The 26,536-nt window shown below is 42.9% G+C and overlaps 1 protein-coding gene across 2 annotated transcripts in view; it reads left to right on the top strand.

Moving 5' to 3' along the window:
* CALCRL (calcitonin receptor like receptor) overlaps positions 1 to 26,536 on the top strand; it is a 72,156-nt gene that overhangs the window by 11,945 nt on the left and 33,675 nt on the right. The window contains exons 2-3 of one of the 2 annotated variants that reach the window (XM_053470686.1): positions 9,649 to 9,712; positions 12,726 to 12,815. In XM_053470686.1, coding sequence (XP_053326661.1) covers positions 12,765 to 12,815 — 51 coding nt within the window. In that variant the 5' untranslated portion in view covers positions 9,649 to 9,712; positions 12,726 to 12,764. The remainder of the gene's footprint in view (positions 1 to 9,648; positions 9,713 to 12,725; positions 12,816 to 26,536) is intronic. The other variant, XM_053470685.1, reaches the window with a different exon arrangement.

Raw genomic sequence — 26,536 nt, 5'->3', positions numbered from 1 at the left:
AAGGTGGTACATCTATATCATTATCCCCTGATTTACTGTTAAATTCTGTTATCTTATTGCAGTATTTACTAGTTGTGTAATATTATTGGTGCAGTATTCCTAGTGATTCATTGCTTAGTCCAAATATTTACTTTACTTTCTGTTATTGAAAATATAATCTGCCAATGTTGCATTTGTTACTTATGTATATATTTATATATTTTATTAAGCCAGTGTTAAGCCAGTTATGTACATTTGGACCAATATCTTTTGGTTGGTACAGGCTAAAGAACCTCGGTTAATTACTTATTTTTAACAATTATATGTCCTTCAAAATATTTTTTAATCATTAAAAATTTTACCTCATTGATTTTTCTTTAAGTAACGCTTTATATTCATGCAGAAATCTGCTGTTTCTCAAAATATAAGACACAATATGGACACAGGGAAGCAGCAGTTGAAAGCGAGTATTGGCAGATCAGTAAAGGGTCTTTCTATACAAAACTCTTAAGGAAATGATTGTTCAGAGCTTACTTTTAATACAAGTAAAGTTTGCTTAATTGTTTTCTTAGTAGTCAAAAAACATTCTGCCATCTTAACATCCTAGAGAGATGTTTGTTAATCTTTAATGCTTATTGTTATATATTAGAATGCAAAAATATTCTCTGTGTAAATATTCACTTTGCAGGAAAGTATGCAAACCCTTGGATGCAATGACCTCAACCCAATTTCCTGTAGTTGTGAATCAGAACTGCACAATGGTGAGGAGGAGGTTTGGTTTCAGTTTGTCACTCTCAGCGTATCATAGCAGACTCTGGTGCAGGGTAGGACACTGTGTCCCCAAAAAAGAAAAGAAGAGTTCTTTGCCCTCTAATCAGTTCCCCCCTGGGGTTGAGCCTTGTGAGTTGTAGTGGCCATGGGACTTTCTAGTGATGCTCTGCATGTGCAGGGTGGTCGAGAGAAGACCTAGTCAAGAAGCCAGAGTTCAGGGTAGTCGTATAAAAGACTAGAGTCAAACACAAGATCAATGCTACATGCTAGGATAGGATACACTATGACAAGCACAGGTATGACCATCAGATGGCAAGGATTAGAGAGCAAGACATCTCGGTGGATGATGCTGCAGGAGGATCCACCAGATAGAGTGGAACGCAGGATGGGGGTTGATCCTGAGAACGTGGTGGAGGAGCAAACCTTGCTATACTGTCAGAAGTCCAGCCCTGGCGGCGGACCACCGCCTGGGTGACACAGTTTAGTAATATTTTGGGATGTCTGGTGTGAATCGCTATCTTGAGGTGAAGTGACAGTGTTTCTGTTGGATTGGGCCACTCCAGAAGGAGTATATTCTTCTGTTGAAACCATTCTTTTGTAGATTTGCTCCTAAACTTTGGGGTCACTGTCCTGTTGCATCACCTAACTTCTGTTGAGCTTTAATTGGCAAACAGATAGCCTTAGGTTAATCTGAAAAATACCTTAATCAACTTGAAAGTTAATTTTTACATCAATGATAGCAAGCTGTCCAGACACTGAGGCAACACACCATGATGAGGAAAAAGCTCATTCACTCTCTCTTTCTTGCTCTCTGAATGTTTCCCTACCTACTCTGATGACCACTTCCGCCACTGCTGACAACTTCCGCTTCCACATCTTCTTGTTCTTCATCTTCTCTCTTCTACCTTCTGTCCTTCATTTCCTTTATCTTCTATCTCTGCAGACATAACCAGGCGTAAACTTTACATCAAAATGGCGGCGCTTCCAGTGACATTCTCTCTCTTGAACCTCCAATTGGAGCAGAGGACGTCATGAATGGGCCATGATTTTGGCGGAAGTTCACCTTACACCAAAATGGTGGGGCTTTCGGTGACAATCTCTCCCCCAATTGAGAGAATGAAAGTGAATGTGGGCACTGGACAACAAATTAAGTTCCCGAATTAAAAATGCGCCCCAATTTTCAGGCGAACCGAATGGGCAAGGAATATAAATTAATTGGCCAAAAACAAACCGAAAAATCAGTCAGAATCGTTTTTGGGCCATTTGCCCATGCCAAAAACCAGTAAAATGCAGCTGTTTCAGGAGGTACTGGCCATTTATCATTGCTCCTTAAATACCTAACAAAGAATGCTTAACTCGCTATCTGCTAAAACTTCAAACCGCAGCACAACAGAGTTATGTACAGTTCTAAACTACCTATAAGAGCAAAACCTTGCTCTGTTGCTATAGAGACCTTTTGCAGCACTATCACACAGAAAAATAGAAAAGCATTTGTAACCCTTTCCAGCTTTATGCAAGACAGCATCAGCAAGTCCAATCTTCTTTTTTGTTTTAAGCGTGGTTTACATTATGCAATACTTTTTATGAATAGAAAAATAAAATAGTTTTTTTTAATCATAAGGCAGGGCAACTCTTACCAATACCTCCATTGGTTGCACTTAAGGTTAGTTGACTGCAGTTTTAACTCAGGACTGCACATACCTGTGTGGGCAGGCAGAGGTTAACGAGTTTGAGTAAACAGAGATGACACATTCACTCACATGGATGAAATCATGCATTTAGATTATAATAATCAGCTAAGAGAAGAATGGGACAGATTATGCTTACGTCCCATCTTGCACTGGGAGACCCTCAAAATTCCTCTTTAATTGGGAGTGCTGCCTGCGATGTCACCGGGAATGCCCACCGACGTCAGCGGGATCACCCACTGACATCAGTGGGTAGTCTTGACCATGTCCCTCAAGGGTAGGCTCCAGATAGCCAGAGCCCACAAGTTCCCTGGTATGTACATGACATCATGTTGAACTAAAGCTCCTGTTAGACATTTATACAGAGAACAACTGAAAAATATCCTATTTACCCTTTCCTAAAGAATGAACCCTTACACCAACATGCCTTCTTCACACTATTAGCTCTTTCATGTAAAAATGATCTTCTACAACAGGCACTGTAAGCTTGTGAGCAGTTCCCTCTTATCTAATATATATCTTACCCAGTCAATTATAGTTTTGTCATACCACTTGAATGTGTTTACTGTAAGAGCTGTGTAATGTGTTGGCACTATATAAATAAAAGATAATCATAATAACTTCAATTAGCCTGCACTGTGTTTACATTGTATGCTCATTAACGGGTTGTTGCTGCAATGCCTCGATATTAAAGTATTTAACAACAACTAAATATGCAAGGGTGCCAAGTGATGGCTCTCCGGAGCGATTTGCATTCGCCAAATTGAATACAGCTGAAAGGAGCTTAGGGAGCGATCAACAATCTCAGCTGGTTTTTCCCTAAACTTATTTTATCATAATGCAACACAGGTATAGCACTGAGGAGGGTTATGCCTTCTTACCCGTTACTGCAATTCCTGGCATTAATATTGATGTAAAATGATTAACCCCCCAGTTTGTGCAACTTTCTCTGGGAGATGATCTCTTACGGGACATTGTCTCCCTATCTATACTTTACACCCAGCAGTTCCATTCTACTAGTCCTAATTTTTTTGTCAAAGCAACCATGGACCCGTATTGATGTGCCAGAATTTCTTACATTCTGGGCACTCACAATGCTAATGGGCATCATTAGAAAGCCTTCCATCTGCTCCTACTGGAGCACCAGTTTACATCCAATCTATGGCTAGGCAAAAGGTATGACAGGTAAACACAAACCCAGCAGAAATGTAAAACAGCCATTGTCACAAAGGTTACAAAATTAGAAAATAGGTCCTGTCGGAAAGGGTTAAAGACATTAAATCATATAATTATTTGTGTGTTATTAGTTGGTATTAGAAGGATTATTAAACACTCATCTAGAGACACCAGACAAGCCAGAAGGCTTGTTTTTCTCCTTCAGAAATCGTATGGTGCTGCCACAACCACAAGGGATTCTGGGTAAGTGCATGCAAATAAGGTCAACAATGATCACCTTTTGCTTCTATATCCACTTCACACAGGGATCCCTTGAAAGTAATTCCCCTCTGTACAAGACAGCTGTACAAGACAAAACTTGGGTAAGAGGTGCAGTAGCCAGATCACCACTCAAGGACAGCTGTTTCATACTTAATGGAACTCGTCAGCATGAGGTTGTGTTATTAGTTGAAACAGACTGTGTTTGTGTCACAAATGTACTGAAATAAGTTTTTTTTTCGTACCATGCAAAAAAAACACAGGACAATGGTCACAGGAAAGTCCAAAATAGCCACTAAACGGCAATCAATACTCAAGATTAGACGATCCAGGTTCAGAGTGCAGACAGTTTAGTAATATCAAAATATGAAAGTCAGTCCAAGGGTCAAAACAGGCAGCAGGTCAAAACACAAGCAGGTCCGGTAATGGATAATCCAAAATGAATGGCAGGTTGCAAGAAGTAGGGCTAGAACAACTCAACAATAAACTATGGGAGATCTGGGTTTAAATACCTGCTTAATTGGTAGATGTCAGACAAGTGAGGTTATTACTGATTTTGCAGGCCAGAGAAAGAGAGAGCTCAGGAAAGCAGGCCAATAAAATACAGCATAGGAAACTATTTGATCCCCTGCTGATTTTGTACGTTTGCCCACTGACAAAGACATGATCAGTCCATCATTTTAATGGTAAGTTTATTTGAACAGTGAGAGACAGAATAACAACAAAAAATCCAGAATACCGCATTTCAAATGAGTTATAAAATGAAATAAGTATTTAATTCCCTATCAGTCAGCAAGATGTCTGGCTCTCAGCTGTCTTTTATACAGGTAAAAAACTGAGATTAGGCGCTCTCTCTTAAAGGGAGTGCTCCTAATCTCAGCTTGTTACCTGTATAAAAGACACCTGTCCACAGAAGCAATTAATCAGATTCCAAACTCTCCACCATGGCCAAGACCAAAGATCTGTCCAAGGATGTCAGGGACAAGATTGTAGACCTACACAAGGCTGGAATGGGCTACAAGACCATCTTAAAGCAGCTTGGTGAGAAGGTGACAACAGTTGGTGCGATTATTCGCAAATAGAAGAAACACAAAATAACCATGCAAGATCTCACCTTGTGGCGTTTCAATGATCATGAGAACGGTGAGAAATCAGCCCAGAACTACACCGGAGGATCTTGTCAATGATCTCAAGGCAGCTGGGACCATAGTCACCAAGAAAACAATTGGTAACACACTACGCCATGAAGGACTGAAATCCTGCAGTGCCCACAAGGTCCCCCTGCTCAAGAAAGCACATGTACAGGCCCATCTGAAGTTTGCCACTGACCATCTGAATGATTCAGAGGAGAACTGGGTGAAAGTGTTGTGGTCAGATGATACCAAAATCGAGCTATTTGGCATCAACTCATCTTGCCGTGTTTGGAGGAGGAGGATGAATGCTGCCTATGACCGCAATAATACGGTCCCCACCATCAAACTAAGAGGTGGAAACATTATGCTTTGGGGGTGTTTTTCTGCCAACAGGACAAATTCACGGCATCAAAGGGACGATGGATGGGACCATGTACCGTCAAATTGTGGGTGAGAACCTCCTTCCCTCAGCCAGGGCATTGAAAATGGGTATTCCAGCATGACAATGACCCAAGACACGCGGCCAAGACAACAAAGGAGTGTCTCAAGAAGGAGCACATTAAGGTCCTTGAGTGGTCAAATACATTTTTCCTTCACTGTAGCTCAAAAGGGAGAGAACCCATCTCCACGCAATGTTGTAGATGTATTTTCCTAATACACGTATGATTATGACAGTTTGTCTATTGTCTTGACTTAGTTGAAGATCAGATCAAATTTAATGACCAATATATGCGTAAATCTCTTTTCTCCCTCATTTGTACAACTTTACAACTGTATGTTGTTACTAGGACAACACACCATTTTAGTGGGCCTTCTTTATATTTTCTTTAGGACTGTATAGTATTTAGTGGGTATGCACGTATCACAGTGCTCTACAGTCCCACATGTCACAGGAATGTATAAAACCAAAAGAGAAAAAAATAAGTGCAAGCAACATGTGCAGGAAAACTGGTCCTCACATGCAGAATGTTAGCAGCAGGCGCAGAAATAATTTCCTTTGAGGTGAAAGTCCCAAGACAAGCTTGCCCGGACTAAGCACCGAGCAGCGTGTAGAGCTGTACACGATTTGCGTACACAACCTCCGCTGCAGCCGGGAGGAGGGGCGGTTAGCGGCGGGGGTTGTCTGCGTCCATCGAGCAGACCGTCCCCGGCTGTCAGAGATCAGAGTTCCCCGTGATCTCTGACAGCCGGGGAAGGTCTGCGTCCATCAATGCTGCGATGGACGCAGACAACCCCCGCCGCTAACCGCACCTCCTCCCGGCTGCAGTGGAAGTTGTCTACTCGAATTGCGTACAGCTCTACACGCTGCCCGGACTACGCACTGGGGACTCAGATGCTCCAGTAAGTTTGGAGGAGGGGGGGGGGAGTGTTAAATGGGGGGGCATAAGGCATTTCTGGAGGCAGAGTGCTCTGTGAAATGCCTTTTAACCCCCTTAATGCCACTCTGCCTCCAGAAATGCCTTATAACCCTCTATACGCCACTCTGCCTCCTGAAATGCCTTATAGCTCCCTATATGCCACTCTGACCCATAATATGCCTTTTAACCCCCTAAATGCCAGGGGTATAAGGCAATTCTGGAGGCAGAGTGGCACATAGGGGGTCAAAAGGCATATCATGGGGCACAGTGGCATTTAGAGGGTTAAAAGGCATATCATGGGGCACAGTGGCATATAGGGGGTATAAAAAGCATAACTGGGGGGCAGGTTGAAAAAAAAAGAAATAAAAACAAAATATTTTTCTCAATCATAGCTTTTATTAAAAAAATTGTTCATAGTTTACATGAATTAACATTTACTGGTAAAACTTTTTTCCTATAGGGTCGTCTTATATTCAGGCTTTTTTTCATAAACTACCGGTAATATTCAGATTTTGGGGGGTTGTCTTATAATCAGGGTCGTCTTATAATTGAGCAGATACGGTAAATACTTTAATAAAGACACAAAATATCACCAATGGTGTATTATCAAAGAACCAGAGGCATTCCTCAGCTAAGGTATACACTTACAGGAGCCACACTGAATAAAGTGTGGATAAAATGCAGGCAAGATAAATCCACAAGTCCAATAGGAATTAATCAATTCAATATCCTCTCTACATGTTTCGCCCACAAGAATAGGCTTCTTCAGGAGAAAATATACTTGTATTCTTCAATGATGCTTGATCCGGCCTATTGTGTATTAGTTTTTGTTTTGGCATTTGGGAGAAGTGCATCCGTCGCAGGCTGCGTTTTACTAAGGAAGTATTTACATTTGTTACGTTTGATATTTGTGTTCACACTATTTGCACACGTTCACTTTTGGTTTAATGTTGACTGTGTGACAGCCACAGGTCTGTGCACAATATATGGTTGTGTCATGACATGTTTCTGTGCACATGAGCAGTAATATGGCATGGATATTCTGTCTTTTCTAGAGACAGAAAGCCTGCCTACAACTCTTATAATCGGGGCAGTGGTCAGGACAGGTAGAAGCAAGAATATAACCCTGGAAGTCTATGCAAATTTGGACTGTTGGCAGCCATATATTCAATGAACAGATATTGGAAAGAACTAATACTTAATTCTCTGTTGTTATTATTTAAGCTCAATAGTTTGCATCTCTTGTTTCCCACAGTCCTCTGAAATGTCCCCTGGGTCCCACTGCCTTTCCTAAAATAATCTCTTTCTATTAATATGTTATATTTTTGAGGCACAACTTCCTTCTTTTTCCTGATATTTGAATGCAGAGACTCAGCAGAAAACATATGCCCTTAACATAACTGTTTTGCAATTTATGTTCTAAGGCCCAAAAGCAAACATACATGAGAAATAGCTTCACTAAAATAGCATTTGTCATAAAATGAATCCTTATAAAACCATTACTAGATGGTTTCTCTTTCATATCCATAAAAGAACATTTTCTCGAGCTTTAAACTTTTTTCAGAAAAAGATCATGATTTGCTTTGCTGCTAAATTCTAAGCATTAGAAATTATACTATACTCAATACATCCTTGTCTTTTTCTAAGTAATTGAACGCTCCAAGACAGTAGGACTATAGATGTGCCCAAACATTCAGTATGTATGTATTAGCCTAATGCCAGGTAAAAGGGAGAAATGGTTTCCATCAGTAATTACAATTAGTCGCCATGGAAAATAAATCAGCTGTGGTCTAATTTTGATCTAGTATCTTCTTAAGAGTAGATACATACCTTAACCTGGACCTTAGTATGGAGGGGGCCTCCTGTGACATATGTAATGAACTATCAATGTGCAAACCATTTCAATAGACTCCTGTTAGCTCTAGCATGTGCTGCAACATTGAACAATGCTTTTATTTAAAATTTAAGACTGTTGTACATGCAAAAAATAAAGGATACAGCAATCAAAAAAACATGTATTCCATGAGAATTAGCAATAAAATATATGGAACAGTAGAAATAACCTTGACCTGTACCTTGCGATCAAATTGCTAAACACATTTTTTACAATGTTGTATATTACTTCTTTTCTTTTAAATCGGGATGAAGTCCCTGTATGTTATTTTTTTTGTAGGGAGAATCCTCAGTTCTTACAGATATTTGCTGGACAATCCATTGGATATTTTGTCACTTGTATGTGGGGATCCTAGATGTACATATCATTCAGTAGTTTTTTCCATATGTGTTTTGACACCTACTTCTTTATCTAGGACAGCGATGGTGAACCTATGGCACGCATGCCACAACGGGCATGCGAAGCCTTCAGTTGTAGCACGCGGGCAGGTTGCCGACTGACAGGGCTGGCCTTTGGGGTGTGTGGAAGGAGAGAGAGAGGCGCCTAGCAGCCGCTCATGAATACCTTTTCAGCAACCACTCGTCACCCTTTTGAATGAGTGAGAGAATTAATTAATGTGTGGATGAATTGTGTGAATGACTGAGAGAATGAATTAATGTGTGGATGAATTGTGTGAATGACAGAGAGTAAATTAATTAATGTGTGAATGAATTGTGTATGAATGAGAGAATGAATTAATGTGTGGACGAATTGCTTGAATGATTTTGGAAAATGCATTCACAGATATGTGTCACTGATTTGTGTGAAATGAAAGAGTGAATGAGTGACCCATTTAATTTTGTTATGATATCATTTCAGTGCAAATGCGAATGTTATTTAATAAAATCCTTTTCATGAATAGACCCTCTTTTCATGTGTTTTTCTGCTTGGGCAGATAGATGGACCAAATAGTTATTATCTGCTGACACATTCTATGTTTCTACGCTTAAAAAACAGACAAATAAGTTCTATGGGCAAATTGATGGATACTGTTGTGTATAGTCATTTTGTACTGAAAAAACGTCCTCTCCATGTTTAATATGCAGTGTTGGCACTTTGAGGTCTGCAACTTGTTTTGATGCACAAAAATGGGCACTCAGGCCCAAAAACGTTCGCCATCACTGATCTAAGACATACTGTATATTGTGCTGTAATGTCTAGTCTAATGTTGGATGACAGGCTGCAGAGTTCCACTATAAAATCAGCATGGGAATTCTTTATTGCTTTCATAACATGATTGTGTGTGCTTTAGTAGTTAATTGCGAGGCTGAAATTTCATATTTCTCCATCCTTCTAAATGCTTGTCTGAGGCAAGAAGATTAATGTTTCTTTCTCTTTTCACTTTGGTTTAGATTTTAGTTCGCAAATGTGCATGGTTTGTCATCCAAATTCGATTCTAATGAACCAAGGCAACTGGTAGGTTTTGTATTTTTCATCACATACAATGTTTATATATTCATTTCTTCGCTTTTTTAAGCTGTTGTTATTTGTATTTAGTATCTTTATTTTAAAGTATCCAATTAATGCTTCTTTGATATATATATATATATATATATATATATATATATATATATATATATTATTAGCTTTGCTCCATTCTTAAAGTGTGCCTAGGGCTGTGATGTTTAGATTTTGGACCACTGTTAGCCAAAGATATTGTGTGTTTTACTTGCAATTCAACATATAGCCACCAATGTATTTAATGTAAAAAGAAACCTGACAGGATTCCTTTTGCAGTGTCTGTCTGGGAAATGTTTATTACACTGGATAGCGTCCAGTCAGTATGTTGCTTACCATATTTGTTTTGGACTACTTTGTTACTGGGCTACCTAACTGGACTGAATGTTGCCGGCCCTCCCCATCTAGCTTCCAGAAGTGCAAGCATATACTCACATGCAAAATACTGGATTTTCTGATGAGGCACACTTCATATAGACTACTTATATACATACCTGGAAATGTCTCCAGGGCGGGTGGCTTTGTGAAAGGGTGCGGCTAGCACCAGATTGCCATTAGTGTGTGTGTGTGTGTGTGGGGGGGAATTAGAAGGAATTGTGCATGCCTTAATGCTACTCCCCTTTCTGTGGAATAAATAATTGACTTGGAGACATATATATGCAGGAGAAGTGGAGTGGGACAAAAGTTGTCCCTGGCACTTTAAGGACCATGTCTGTAATCATGTGCAGTCATGCTATGATGTTACATCACCCAACTAGACTATTACAATGTGTGGTTGTGTGTTTCCAGGAGGTGGCTGCACCTAAGCATCACTTAAAGTTAGTAGGAAGCACAAAAGGCTGCTTGTGGCCAATGGGCATTACAGACCTGAGCCACTCAATTATTTTGCAAAATTCTATACATGTAATCTCCTTTACTCTGTGCAATTCTTTCTGGTATTCAGTGTGTCTTTATCTTCTTTGTTCAAGCCTCGTTAAGGGGATTTCCTCTCATGAAATATCTTAACACAGGCAATGTATTTCCTTTGCATTTCAGTCTATTTCCTTGGGTGGTGGTGTAATATTTTCTCACATGGTCAGGTTTCCACCCCACGTCCTTTGCTATTGTTGCCATAGGAGCCTTGTGGGTTCTGTTTATTGTTATTTGACTTTCATTCAAACTAAGTAGGTGGTAGATTTGGTGTTTGTTGCCAGTTTTCTGACTTTTTTAAAAGGACAGCTTTTTAAGCTCAGCAGTCTATAGCAGTGATGGCGAACGTTTTTGGGCCTGAGTGCCCATTTTTGTGCATCAAAACAAGTTACAGACCTCAAAGTGCCAACGCTGCATATTAAACATGGAGAGGACGTTTTTTCGGTACACAATGACTATACACAACAGTATGCATCAATATAACATATTAATAGAAAGAGATTATTTTAGGAAAGGCAGTGGGACCCAGGGGACATTTCAGAGGACTGTGGGAAACAAGAGATGCAAACTATTGAGCTTAAATAATAACAATAGAGAATTAAGTATTAGCTCTTTCCAATATCTGCGGTGGGAGCGGGAGGCGTCCGTCTTCCCGTGGTGCGCGCTTCACAGCTGAGCCCCGGAACAGCAATCACATTCCTATCATGCCCAGGCATTTCCAGATTCCAGGATGTACTCGCAGACTTGGCATGATAGGAGTATGATTGCCCTATCTACCCCTTCTCACTCCCTTCTGCCCTATCTACCCCTTCTCCCTCCCTTCTCCCCTATCTACCCCTTCTCACTCCCTTCTCACCTATCTACCCCTTCTCCCTCCCTTCTCCCCTATCTACCCCTTCTCACTCCCTTCTCCCTATCTACCCCCTTTCCCCTGTCTCACTCCCTTCTCCCTATCTACCCCCTCCTAACTATCTACCCTCTCCCTCTTTGAAGTTCACTTACCTTTCAGGAGTCCTGCGGTGGGGGTGCAAGGCCTCTGCCTCCCAGATCTGCCACTGTATGGAACAGTATAGAGTGATGGGAGTTATGATGTACTTTTAGAGCATAATTAGATCATGAAAAAGACATTGGAAATGGTACAGCATAACACCCATCACTCTCACACACTTACTAATCCACACATATACCAATCCACACACATACTCATCCACACACATACTCATCCACACATATACACCAAACCACACATATATACTAATCCACACATATACACCAATCCATACATATATACTAATCCACACATATATACCAATCCACACATATATACCAATCCACACATATACACCAATCCACACATATACACCAATCCACACATATACACCAAACCACACATATATACCAATCCACACATATATACTAATCCACACATATACACCAATCCACATGCTTGCAAACATGAATTTCAGATTTTGATTTGTCACTAAACAACACTAAAAAAAGGAAATTTTTTCACTGTGAATTGGTTGTGCTGTATAGTCCATGCTAAACATTTAGACTTGCTTTTTTGACAAAGGACAAAGGAGTGCTTCAGAGACCGCTAGTTTCCCAAATAATTTGCCAGTAGTGCTTTTACGTACTTGTGTAGGATATTCATGGTTCACCCGGGCTTGAATTGTGGATGCAGAACCTGTTCTATTCCATAGTGATGTTAGCATGATATACTGGTCTTCTGATGGTGTGGCCACTTTGGACCTGCTTGGACTTGCAGTGGATGAAAATACAAAGAATATATAAATATAAATGACAATTTCACATATAAAGTGATAAAATTGATTTATCGATTATACAATATTTTACTGCTTTTATTGTTAAATGTTGGTGATGGCAATCTCAGACCTTGCTGTGTTAGTTCTCAACTTTAAATATTTGTTTAATTATAGCATTTTTACATAGTAATATTCATTTTATGTTTGATGCATTGTGTGTTATATCAGATCCATATGGGTTAAGATGTTCAAAGAAACATTAAATTGTCAATGAACACATTGTTTTGTCTTCTCAGAAAAGAAAAAAGGGACCCTAACAGTGGACAAGCTCAGGGATGGCAACACACTATATTGTATTATATCTTCTGACAGCCTTTACTATACAGGTAGGTACCAAATAGTGCCAATGCAGTTGTTGCAATTCAATAATGCACGATTAAAGGGTAGTCTCAAATACATTTTCTTTAAAAGGAATCTGTCATCTTGATACTTTTAGCTGAGCTGGATTAGTTTATCAGTATTACTCTCCGTTTATTATCACCAATGAGTGTAATTATTTGGTTTAACCCTATGAGTGCTGGTGGTCTGGCCAAATTTGCCCACTGGAAGGACGAAACATTTTCAATAACTTTCAGTTTCCCCATGGAAAACTACATATTTTTTTTTTCTTCTCATCAGTTAAGTTCAACTTTTCATTGATAGCTGTACCGGGGGGGGGGGGGTGTGCATTGGGGGCAAGATATGAAGTCTTAAGTACTTTTACCTTATAGAAAAATGCATGTGATGTATGTTCATGTAAATATATATTTTCTTAAAACTAAAATGTACCCTAAGGATATTTATGATATTTATACTTAAGTGTAGACTTACACATGATAAATTCCATGGCATAAAGTAATTTCCTAAAAAGCTAACATCATGAGCAAAAGTGCAAGCACAAATGCATCTTTTTTTAAAGCAGTGAGTTCCAAACGACTTTGAAATATACATTTTTCATCATGTTTTTATTTTTTTCTTACACAACAAATACAGCAGCGGGATGTATGATTTAGGGGCGTAACTAGAAACCACAGGGCCTGTAGTGGACATGGATTGCGTCGTCCATTATTAGTGATTCACGTCAGAGATGCAATATCTGTATCTCCCTTTGGATAAATCACTCCCCTGACTGTGGTATTTCTATTGTTTAAGAAGTGCATTACCTCTACCACCAAGTAGCACTAGAGAGTGAGTGATGGTGTGCACATGTCTTGTTTATCTAAGACCATGAATAATGGCTGCCTACATGAAAAGCCATGTGGGCTATACCAGGAACAATGGGTATCCAGGAAGAGGGGGGAGGAGCAGAGGAGACTGGAAGGAGGAGAAGGAAGCAGCATGGCAGAAGCTAAGAGAGCTGTGAAAGTTTGCTCTTCCATCTTGGGCTAGTTAAGTGCCAAGAAGCTTGGACTAGTTTAGTGCCTAGTATTGTAACTAAAATTAGAAAACAACTAGTAAAAGATTGCCTTAAAGTCTTCTATATGAACCTGGTATCTAGAGCCATTTTGGTAACTGAACATCAAAGGAGTCGTTTGATATGCTGATACTCTCCGAAGTTAAGTACATATGTTATTACAATGTTATTAGAATATAATTGTTGACTGTCTAATTTTGTTATGGTAACATAACATTTCTTGGTATTCGTCTTTGCATAATTTAACTGTATTTTTGAATCAAATAAAATTATTGTTGCATTGTTAGATGTGTCTAAATTGTGTATTAAATATTAGTATAATTTTGCATTAAACTGGCCACGACCAAATCAGGGCCCTGGAGTGAAAATTGCCCAGGGCCCCCCAACTTCAACAACTGGTCTGTGCCATCATTGCTCCCCCAACAACTTGTCTGTGCCTTATTTGCCCCTTGCCCTCCCTCCAATATACAGTCTGGCACACACATGTAAACACACACCTCACACACATATACATATTCATTCTAATACACATCCATGCTCACACGCATAATTACAAATCTCTGCTCACACGCACACATATACATACATCCTACCTCCCTCCTGTCCTTGCTTACCTCTCACTTCTCCTGCAGCTTTATCTCCACAATAAACCACAAATCTTTCAACAGAGGATTTTTGTTTTTTCCTCCACCTTTTCATGTTACAGGTATATTTGAGGATGGATGCTGTAGCCTGGCCTACAGGAACAGAATCAATAGGCAGAAGAGTAGTTAGACAAGCCAAGGTTCAATACCAGCAAACACAAACTCTAAATTCCAAACACAAAATAGCAGAACCACAACAGGGCGCCTGTGCTAACAGGGTTCGGGACGCCCAACCGTGGGCTATGGGCGCGCCACCTGGATTTCCAGCTAGCAGGGATGCGTGGACGGCTGTGAATGCACGGCCTTCTGGATCCGGGTAAATCTATGTCACTCGGGACCTCCGCGCCGGCAGACAGGAGGCAATTGAGTCACATAATGGTCTACAGCAGGAACCAGGGTATCATTGAATGAAGACTGCAAGGCAGATGGTTGATAACCATAATTGCAGAAGAAAGTAGGAGTTTTGGAAGCTTCATGAGAAACATTATTCCTTACAAATTTGGCCCATGGGAGAAGTTGTGTCCAATCTGCCTGATGACCCAGGCACACAAACACAGTCACAGAAACTGTTCCAGCGACTGGTTGGATCTCTTAGTAATGCCATACGTTTAAAGGCGGTAGGTGAGGTGAGATGCCCATTGCTCAAAAGAAAGTTCTCCAAAATAATGCTGTAAATTGCACTTCTTTGTCAGATATAAATTTACACAGAAGACCGTGAAGACGGATGATTTCTTGGACAAATATAAGTACTAGTTCTGGAGCGGAGGACAGCTTCGGCAGGCGAAAAAAATGAGCCATCTTAGAGAAGCAATCCATGACAATGCTTTAAAGCATGACAATTAAAGCTTAATTAATCTGGCCCGGTTGGGAATAAGATGACTTGCTAGTAGCACAAGGAATGCAAGATGATATAAAATCTGTACAATCGGACAGTGGTTTCGGATTCCAAAATGTTATCCTGGTTGTGACGAGCATTTGGGTGTCCTGAGGGACGTTATGCACGAGCCCATACCAGTACATTATCTCTCTCTGTTTCCAAAACTAATATAGTGCAGAAAGGCCATTTCCTGTCAATGGGGGCTCTGGACTGGAACTTCAGGATTTGATTGATTAAGGAGATGTCAAATGGGTAGTAAAGAGGCAATGAGTTTAGAAGGAACGATGATGGGTTCTGTAGTTAAATCTGTGATAAATTCCCTGAATAATGCATAAGCTTTTGTGTTCTTGGATCCTGAACAATAAGATACACCGCTCGACCATAACATTATGACAGGTGAAGTGAATAACACTGATAATCTTGTTATCATGGCACCTGTCAGTGGGTGGGATATATTAGGCAGCCAGTGAACATTTTATCCTCAAAGTTGATGTGTTAGACAACAGTAAAAATGGGCAAGCATAAGGATCTGAGCGACTTTGACAAGGCCAAATTGTGATGGCTGTGATGTTCCCGGTCAGTGGTCAGTGCTTTAAAAGTGGTCCAAGGAAGGAAAAGCTGTGAACCAGCGACAGGGTCATGGGTGGCCACGGCTCATTGATGCAAGTGGAGGGGCAAAGGCTGGCCTGTGTGGTCAATTTCAACAGACGAGCTACTTTAGCTCAAATTGTTGAAAAAGTTGGTTTTGATAGAAACGTATCAGAACCATGCTGACCCCTGTCCACTGGGGAAAGCGCCTACAATGGGCACATAAGCCTAAGAACTGGATCACGGAGCAATGGAAAAAGGTGGCCTGGTCTGATGAATCACCTTTTCTTTTACATCACATGGATGGCTGTGTTTGTGTCACGTAACTGGAGAACACATGGCACCAGGATGCATCCATGGAGCCCCTACCTCTCAATTTACAAGACTTAAAGGACCTGCTGCTAACGTCTTGGTGCCCACTACCACAGAACACCTTCAGAGGTCTAGTGAAGTCCAACAGGGCTGTTTTAGCAGCAAAAGGGGGACCAACACAATATTAGGCAGGTGCTCATAATGTTATGGCTAATCGGTGTAAAATGAAATCAAACCTAGAAAGAAATAATAACCAATGAGTTTGTCTTAAGTCCAATCTTAAAGCATTGCTGAGATAATCCAAATTGTTGTGATCCATCAAAATGGTAACTGGGTTTCTCGCCCCCTGTACAACAGATGTCGACATTCTTGAAGAGCCCAAATGATTCCCAACAATTCAGGATTACCTACATCATAGTTTGATTCCGTAGATAAGAATTTCTTAGAAAGTAGTAGTTTGCCACCGAATTCTTTTCTTTAGGACAGTTGCCCAAACTTAGAGGCATCCACTTCCACTAGGTGGCTTGTAATCTGGATGGGCTAAAACCAGTGCTGTGGCAAAGGATGTTTGAGCAGGCAAAAGACCTAAACTGCTTCTTCAGACCAGTGTTTACAATTCACTCCCTTCTTAGTTAGCAGGAAACAAGCTCAGAAACTTTCTTAATGAATTTTCAGTGATAATTAGCAAAGCCTAAGAACCTTTGGAGGGGCTAGAGGGCCTGAGGTTGAGGCCATTTTCAGAGTCCATTTCAAACCCAGACACAGATATGATGTATCCCAGAAAAGGGACCACAGAAACCTTAAATTGACACTTCTCAAGTTTGCGGGGGATCCTCCTCTCTAACAGCTGGTGGACGTCTGTGCAATGCACGCAGACAACCTCTGCTTCTGCCTGGCACTTCCGCTGGGGCTTCTATAACGGAGCACTGGAAGGTCATGTCATGCTGGCGTTCGGTAATAGAAGCCCCGGCGGAAGTGCCGGCAGCAGTAGAGGTTGCCAGAGAGAAGGATCCAGTTCAAGCGCTGCGGGGGATCTGGACCTTAGTCTTACAGTCAGAACTCTATTTGAGGTCCAATTATAAGACAACCTTGAATATAAGACGAGGGGCATGTATGTGCTCTGAGAAAAACCTTGTCTGTTTTTTTTCGCCCACACCCTTTTCTCTGGCCTGTTAAAAATAAAACCAACAAAAAAATTGCTGGCATAAAAGATGAAGAAATATAATTATCTGGTAACACTTTTAGAAATGTTTTACCCCAACACATTTAATGACTTAAGTCTGTTATTGGTCTTTATCTGAAAGAAACATACTCTAGTATAAGTGATTCAAAAAAACAAACCGTGACTGTGCACATAATAAAATAATAGTGACTAAACATTACGTATGTATCTAATCGCAGGATCTATATTCACAAATGTTGAAAATCCCCCTCATAAAAAATAAACAGACAAAGAAAAATATTGTGAAATGTGTATTTGAATTAAAAAAAAAATCTGTTATATGGGGAAAGAAGACCTTTACATTAACATAAAGCTTACAAACACCCAACAGGATAAATGGCATCATCACGACTCTTTGTCTTTTTCATTGGACTTTAGCTTGCAAACATGTAAAAAGCAGAAACCAGGAGGCAAAAATATTGCCTCTTTAAAATAATTAAAAAAAATCTCTTTTCTTACATTAATATACATCGAACAGAAGTTTTCTGGTCGTGAGAGAACTGGAAGTTTTTCTGTCCATTGGTGCCACCTTCTTCCCCAATCCCACCCAATCGGAAGGTTTGTATATTGCTTACATAATTTTCCACTTCATCTTCAATCTAAAATATCGACCAAAAAGCAAAAAAAACAGGTAGATTATCAGTTTGCCAATAATAATTAAGATTATCCACTTATTAAAAAACATGATATTAGTATGTATTTATCCCAGCATTATCTTCATTATTATTTCTCTTTTTAGGGTGAAGAAAGTCACTTGGTTCTATATGAGCCACTTATATCATGGTTCAAGATGTTTATGGTTGTATTTCTTTTCAATAAAATAACTGTCACGCACAGCATACAAAAGACACCGTTGTCAGGTAGAACAGCACAAGCACAGTCCAACAGACAGAGATCAGAGGTAATAAGCACAGGATGGTCGAAAACAAGCCGAGATCAGGAAGCCAGAATCGTCGTGGAGGAAGCTGGAATCAAATGCCAGGGGAACAGGAACAAGGACAAGCCGAGTTGGTAACAGGAATCAAAACAGGAACGCTTTACTGAGGAGTAGACACTATCAAGATAGGTATGACCATCAGAAGGCAATGATGGAAGGATTCTGAATCCCTTAAATAGGAAGTAGAATTTGGCGCCAAAATAGAGTTTCACTTCCGGTCCGCGGCCATCTTGTGATTGACGAGATCGCAATTGTCTAATAAAAGGAGCGGTAGTACCAGCTGGCGCCACTAGGTGGCGTGAAGAGGATCGCGTGCATGCGGCAGGACCGGACCTGACTCCAGTCGGCGGCGGCTGCTGCGTAGAGGTGCGGGGTCTTCCTCGTCCTCGCGGGAGGTCTCCCTCTTCTCCGCGGCGTTTGACGCTGCTGTGCCGAGGTGGGAGGTCTCCCTCTTTTTCACGGCGGCTGCAGCTGCTGTACCGAGGCGGGAGGTCTCCCCCTTCTCCGCGGCGGCTGAGACTGCCGTACCGAGGCGGGACGTCTCCCTCTTCTCCGCGGGGGATGTTGACCCAAGGACCCAGAGGTAAGGTACGTAACAGCACCCCCCTCAAAGGGGCGACCCCCAGGCAACTCCTGGAAAGACCAACACGTCTCCTGGCGAGGAAGGCACACACCAAATGAGGAGCGTTGAGACGAGCAGCGGGAACCCAGGAACGATTCTCCGGACCAAGTCCTCTCCAGTGGATCAGATACTGTAAACTCCCCTGTTGTCTGCGAGTAGCCAGAATTGTTTCAGGACATCGCCGGAGGGAATCCGCGACAGAAACCCCCGCGGCAGGAGGTCTCACCGTAATAAAGCGATTGCAAACCAGTGGTTTCAGAAGAGAGACGTGGAAAACTCGAGGGATCCGGAGGGTTCGGGGTAACAGGAGTTCGTAAGCTACCGGATTCACCCAGCGAACGATAGGGAAGGGACCAATAAAACGTGGAGCCAATTTCATGAAAGGTACCCTAAGTTTGAGATACCTGGTGGATAACCAAACTTTCTCTCCTGGCAAATAAGCAGGGGCACAGGAACGTTTCCTATTAGCTTGACGTTCTTGACGCCTGCCCACTTGTTGCAGTGGATCCTGCACCGACGACCACGTGGACCGTATGGTGACCAACCTCTCCTGTAGTGTTGGAACCGCAGAGACAGGAAATGCTCCAGGAAAAGGCTGAGGATGTAGACCATATAAGCAATAGAAAGCGGATACTCCCGTAGACTCCTGCACGGAATTGTTATGGGCAAATTCGGCGAAGGGTAGCAGATCAACCCAATTGTCCTGGTGGTTGTTGATGAAAAGGCTTAGATATTGTTCCAGATGTTGGTTGGCCCTTTCAGCTGCCCCATTAAATTGGGGATGATACGCGGACGAGAAGGCCAGAGTAATACCCAAGGCTTTAGTGAATTCACGCCAGAAGCGTGCTATGAATTGTGAGCCTCGGTCGGAGACAATCTCAGCCATCTTTGAAAAGCGATCAACAACCATGAGTATGACGGTATGGCCTCTGGAGTTAGGTAAGTCTACAACAAAGTCCATAGCTATGTGCGTCCACGGCATCGAGGGAAGAGGCAGAGGATGGAGCAGCCCGGCAGGCGGCCTCCTGGAAGACTTGTTGGCTGCACACATTGTACAGAACCGAACGAATAAGACAACGTCCTTGGCCCAATTTGGCCACCAAAAGGAGACGGGATCCTTAGTGCGTGTAACCCCCGGGTGTCCTGCCGTCCTGGAACCATGAGATATGCGGAAGACTCGAGACCTGAAACGAACTGGAACAAACAACTTGCCAGCAGGTAGAGACACCGGAGCTTGAGACTGCACACTGATGATACGATCCAGGAGAGGGGTATGACAGGTAAGGTGGATTGCAGCTAGGACCTTGGCAGCCGGTACAATCGCCTCAGGATCGTTACTCTCTTCGTCTGGAAAGGTGTGTCCACCTCCAGGACAAATGGTAGTAGGGGGTCCGGAGCACAGGAGCTGTGATAAACCTCTCCCTCAACCGATTGAAAGCAGAGTGTCACGAACCAGGGGAGCAGGTCTGATAGGAGCCCAGGTGCAGGGGATACGAGGGGCTCTGTCTGTACCCCACGATGCATGATGGCTTGGGGTAGGTACAGACAGGCGCAGGAAATAACTCAAAGACAGAAGATGCGGATTAAGAGTTGTATTGAATATGATGGTACAATATATATACAAAGAAAGTCACTTGGCAGGAAGCCCTCTCGTTGGAGCACACACGGCAGGAAGCCCTCTCGTTGGGGCACACACGGCAGGAAGCCCTCTCGATGGGGCACACACGGCAGGAAGCCCTCTCGATGGGGCACACACGGCAGGAAGCCCACTTGCAGGGCACACGGCAGGTTGCCCACTTGCAGGGCACACGGCAGGTTGCCCACTTGCAGGGCACTCGACTTGGGAGTCCACTTAGTGGGGCGCTGGCAACAAATCAGGAACAAATGAGGAACTAAAGCAGGAACTAAAGCAGGAACTAAAGCAGGAACTAAAGCAGGAACTAAAGCAGGAACTAAAGCAGGAAGTCCTCTAACTTCAATGTCAAGGCCCAGACTGCAGGGCTGGGCAGGCTTATAAAGGCTGTGATAATCAGGTAGCAAGGTGCACCTGGACATGATAATCAGCCAGAGTGGTTCTGAGTGGCAAGGGCGGCCACTAGTGGTTGAAAACGGACATGACCGCGAAATGATCATGCATGGTCCAGGTAAGCAGGGTGGAATCATGACGCAGAGACGGCAGCAGGTGGCCATTTAATGGTGTCGGCCCCTTTCTTAGTGAGGGCCTTCAAAGGAGCCGCAATCTTTGAATAGTCCCTGATAAAACGTCTGTAATAGTTGGCAAACCCCAAAAAAGACCCACGGGCTGCGGCCAGTCCCTGATAGCCCGTACATTGGAAGGGTCCATCTCAAACCCCTCCGGGGTGATGACGTAACCCAAGAACATGACCTTGCGGACCTCAAAAGCACACTTCTCCAGCTTGGCGCAGAGCCCATGTTGCCGTAATCGGTGTAGCACCTGAGCTACTTGTGTGCGATGAGTTGAAAGGTCCGAGGAACAGATCAAGATGTCATCTAGGTACACCACGACAAACTGTTGAAGGAAATCTCTGAGGCAATCGTTGATGAACTTCGGTTAAAAAGTTCAGAAATCAGCGGAATGGGGTAAGTGTTGCGTCTGGTGATCTTGTTAAGACCCCTGTAGTCAATGCACGGCGAAGCTCACCATCCTTCTTCTTAACAAAAAAAATCCTCGTCCGGCAGGTGACGTAGATCGGCGAATAAATCCCCGACGGAGATTCTCCAAGATATACAATTCCATGGCTCTAGTCTCAGGGACAGAGAGCGGATAAACCTGACCTCTGGGCGGCATGGTACCAGGAAGCAGATCGATGGGACAGTCGTAAGGTCTGTGCGGGGGTAGTTTCTCCGCCTCCTTCTTGTCGAACACGTCAGAGAAACATCGATACGTCTCTGGCAGAAGTGAGGTCCCAGTAGGGTTCAGCGTCACCGAAGCAGTACTCAGGGGCGGGAGACAATGATCCGTGCAGGAGATGCTCCAAGCAGTAATCTAATTAGTACACCAGTCAATAGTAGGATTGTGACTACGCAGCCACGGAAACCCCAATATGATAGGAACAGAGGGAGAACGGATGACCACCAACTGTAGCGATACGCTGTGAACCACTCCCACGGAGAGGGTAAGTGGAGACGTGAAAAGGGTTATGTGTTCCGGAAGAAGGGATCTCCCGTCGATAGCCTCCACAGATAATGGATTGGGTAAGGGAAGGGTGGGAATCAAGTGCCGAGTACAAAATTCAGAGTCAATAAAGTTGCCGGCGCGCCGGAATCCAAAAAGGCTTCAGTGTCAATGGAACCCCTAGACCAGACTAGTCGAACAGGAATCGTCATGCGGGTGATCTTGGTCTCAGGGGAAGGTCTAATTACACCTATAGTAGGTCCCCTCAGCCTACCTAGGTGCAAGAGTTTCCCGGCCTCTTGGAACAGTTTCTGAGGAAATGCCCAGGAAGACCACAGTACAGGCATAATCCCTCTCTTCTCCTCCTGCTCTTCTCATGTTCAGTAAGTCTAGCTGCCCCCAGCTGCATGGGTTCCTCCGTCGACTCAGGCATAGTGGATGAAGAAGGGAGTTGAGCAAAATGACGTACAGTGTCCCTCACTCCTCTCTCTCGCCGTCTTAAGCTCTCTCTTTGGGCTTGTCTCTCGCAAAGACGTAAGTCAACCTGGGAAACGTACTTAATTACAGCGTCCAGTTCAGTGGGTAAATCTCTAGCCGCAATCTCATCCTTGAGAGTCTCAGAGAGTCCATTAAGGAAGGCAGCGACTAGTGCCTCGTTGGTCCAGTTGGTTCCCGGATGGAAAACAGTGATGAGGATGCGGTGCTCTTCCTCCCAGGAACGTCAAACACAGATCGCAGACTTGAAACAAACTCCGAATATGACCGGACCGTAGGAGTGTTTCTCTCCCAGAGTGGAGAGGCCCAAGCCAATGCCTTGTCTGTGAGCAGGGAAATTACATAACCCACTTTAGCCCGTTCAGTGGGAAAGGCGTATGGAGAAAGTTCGAAGTGGATCTCACACTGGTTCAGAAACCCTCTGCATGCTGCTGGCTCGCCACCGTAACGTTGAGGAGGTGGTAGATGAGCCGGCACGGAGTTTACAGGCACAGGCGGGGGGTGGATGAACCGCCATCGCTTGAGGATTCTGTAGCGCTGGATCGGTGCGTTGAAGCAACGTCTGGAGGGCTTGAGCAAACTGATCCAGGCGGTGGTCCATTCCATCTAAATGAGCCTCACATGACCCTTGTTGTCCTACCGATGCAGGTCTCATGTTGGCCTTCTGATTCTGTCACGCACAGCGTACAAAAGACACCGTTGTCAGGTAGAACAGCACTAGCACAGTCCAACAGACAGAGATCAGAGGTAATAAGCACAGGATGGTCGAAAACAAGCCGAGATCAGGAAGCCAGAAGTCAGGATCGTCGTGGAGGAACCCGGAATCAAATGCCTGGGGAACAGGAACAAGAACAAGCCGAGTTGGTAACAGGAATCAAAACAGGAACGCTTTACTGAGGAGTAGACACTATCAAGATAGGCATGACCATCAGAAGGCAATGATGGAAGGATTCTGAGTCCCTTAAATAGGAAATAGAATTTGGCGCCAAAATAAAGTTTCCTGCCAAATTCCAACAAGTCCGTTACATCACTTCCGGTCTGCGGCCATCTTGTAATTGGCGAGATCGCAATTGTCTAATGAAAGGTGCGGTAGTACCAGCTGGCGCCACTAGGTGGTGTGAAGAGGATCGCGTGCACGCGGCAGGACCGGACCTGACTCCAGTTGGCGGCGGCTGCTGCGTAGAGGTGCGGGGTCTTCCTCGTCCTCGCGGCGGCGGAAGCTGTTAAGCGGAGGCGGGAGGTCTCCCTCTTCTCCGCGGCGGGTTGAGGCTGCTGTGCCGAGGCGGGGGGGTCTCCCGCTTCTCCCCGGCGGCTGAAGCTGCTGTGCCGAGGTGGGAGGTCTCCCTCTTTTCCGAGGCGGCTGCATCTGCTGTACCGAGGCGGGAGGTCTCCCTCTTCTCCGCAGCGGCTGTCGACCCAAGGACCCGGAGGAACCAGCAGTAAGGTACGTAACAATAACTTTTAATTTTTTGAGCTTGTATACTATATTCTTTTACATTTCTACAGTTTCTTCTAACTCCTCAAAATTGGCCAGGGGCTATAGTGACAACTGTCTGGAAAACTATTCACATCTATTGACTTAAAATGTGTCCTAGTTTTTTGTTTGGAAGCCTTCTGGCTTGTCTGGTGTCTGTAGATGAGTGTTTAATAATGCTTCTACTACCCCCTAAATTTTAGTGGAAGGGTTTTCTATCACATTTATCCACCATATATATATATTGAGATCTAAAAACTCAATAGTTGTCTTGCTAAAGGTAGTGGTTAGTTTTATCCCCCAGAGATTATCATGCACTACCGAAACAAATGTGTTTAACTGATCTACAGTGCCGCTCCAAATAAAAAACAGGTTATCAAAATATAACTTACCAAGCCCCGAACCCATGAAAAAATGTTTTTGTTCCCAACTTGCTATAAACAGATTTGCCTAGCTTGTGGCAAACCTGGTGCCCACAGCAGTACCCGTAATTGTAAATAAAACTTTTCTTGGAACCAAAAAATAGTTGTGAGTTAAAACTCTTCCTCTTCTACTGTTCTTTGTCTTTTTGACTGGCCACATGGAATATCTATCCGTCTCCGGTCCCTTCATTCCCAATCCTGAAACATTGTTTCATCCTCTTATTTGGTGTTTGGGCCTCTAATCTCTGAGGACTATTAAATGATTTATTGTTCCCATATTGTTATTTGATATTTTATTTCTCCTTTTTTTATTTCCTGTATTTTGTTCAGATGGGGTTTACAGGGCCGGCCCAAGACATAATGCCGCCTGGGGCGAGGTTTAAAATGCCCCCCCCATTATCTACCCTTCCCCTCCCTCCCTATTATCTACCCTTCCCCTCCCTCCCTATTATCTACCCTTCCTCTCCCTCCCTATTATCTACCCTATCCCCCCTTTGTACTTACCTTTCAGCAGTCCTGGGCGAGTCTCCCTGCTCGGTCTCGGTGCTGGTTTCTAATGCTGAGCGCCGGAAATGACGTAATCTTCCGGCGCCCTGCATTATAAGCCGGCACCTAGACCGAGCTAGAGGGCTCGCAGAGGAGAGGGGCGCCCCTCTCTCTCCTCCGCTTTAACAAAAAAGGGCTTTGCCGCCCATTCAAAAGTGCCGCCTGGGGCAATTGCCCCATAGTAGGGCCGGCCCTGGGGGTTTATATAAATATTTCTCATTATTCTGAAAGTACTTTCTATTATAATTCAAGTTATCATCATGTCTTCTGGTTCGGTCTACACATCCTTCTATTTCTATTGGTATATCTTTTTGTTCTTAAAGATCTCTTCTTTTTACCAAAACTTCTTACTATGTTATCTTGATAACCCTCTTTATCACAAATATATTTCCTTTTTTCCTCATAATCCCTTAAACCTGTCAATTTGGTAATTGGATTCTAAATCTCATTAATCTCAGTGTCTGTGTTAATGTTTCACTCCTATGTTGTACAATTAAATACATCAAGTCAAAACTAGCTTTCTCTAAAATTGCAATCCATCTATTTATGAATAGAATGTTTTGTGTATCAAATGTGGGTAATTTGTAAAACCAGGGCCCTCTTGGCGTGATTTTTTCATTTAAATATTTTTTCATAGTGGCGACCTCCCATTTGATTTTCACTTCCTTAAGTTAAAGTTCCTCTAAATTATACATAATAGTATCTAAACTCTTCACATCTTCACATCTTCAGAATCATCAAATAAACGTTGTGCCTTTTGGACAAAATCTTTCCTCAAGTCAAACAGTGACAAATCCCAGTGCAACTGTCACCTAAGTGGAGTGTAAAGTGATGCGCAGCTTGAACTCCTTATAATCGTGGTAGTGCTACTAGTGCTCACTCAATCAGACCCCACCACTGATTATATACAGATAAGTGATTCAAAAAACAAACTATGACTGCGCACATACCACAATAATAATAACTAAAAGAAATTACATACATATGTAATAGGGGGATCTATATTCACAAATGTAGAAAATCCTCCTCGTACAAAATAAGGAAATGGGAAAGACAGACCATTACATTAATAAAGGGTGCCCTACAACAGGAGAAATGGTATCGTCACGACTCCTCATCTTTTTCTGGGGACTTTAGCTTGCAAACATGTGAAAGGCAGAAACTAGGAGGCAAACCGATAAATCTAAAAATACTTTTTTAATCTAAAAAAAAAAACAATCTCTCTTCTTACATTAATATACTGTACCTGCAGAAAGTCTCTGGACGTGAGAGCAGTTGCTTGCAATGTCCTGCGAGAGTCCCGTTCCTCCTCCACTGCTAGGCGTATTTCCCCCATACGGTGACTTATACACAGTCAGTGTTGTCCACACGCTTACGAA

Source organism: Spea bombifrons, chromosome 7 (assembly GCF_027358695.1).
Source record: "Spea bombifrons isolate aSpeBom1 chromosome 7, aSpeBom1.2.pri, whole genome shotgun sequence".
In the NCBI taxonomy this organism is placed as follows: Eukaryota; Metazoa; Chordata; class Amphibia; order Anura; family Pelobatidae; genus Spea; species Spea bombifrons.
This window is presented reverse-complemented; position numbering and strand designations above follow the sequence as displayed.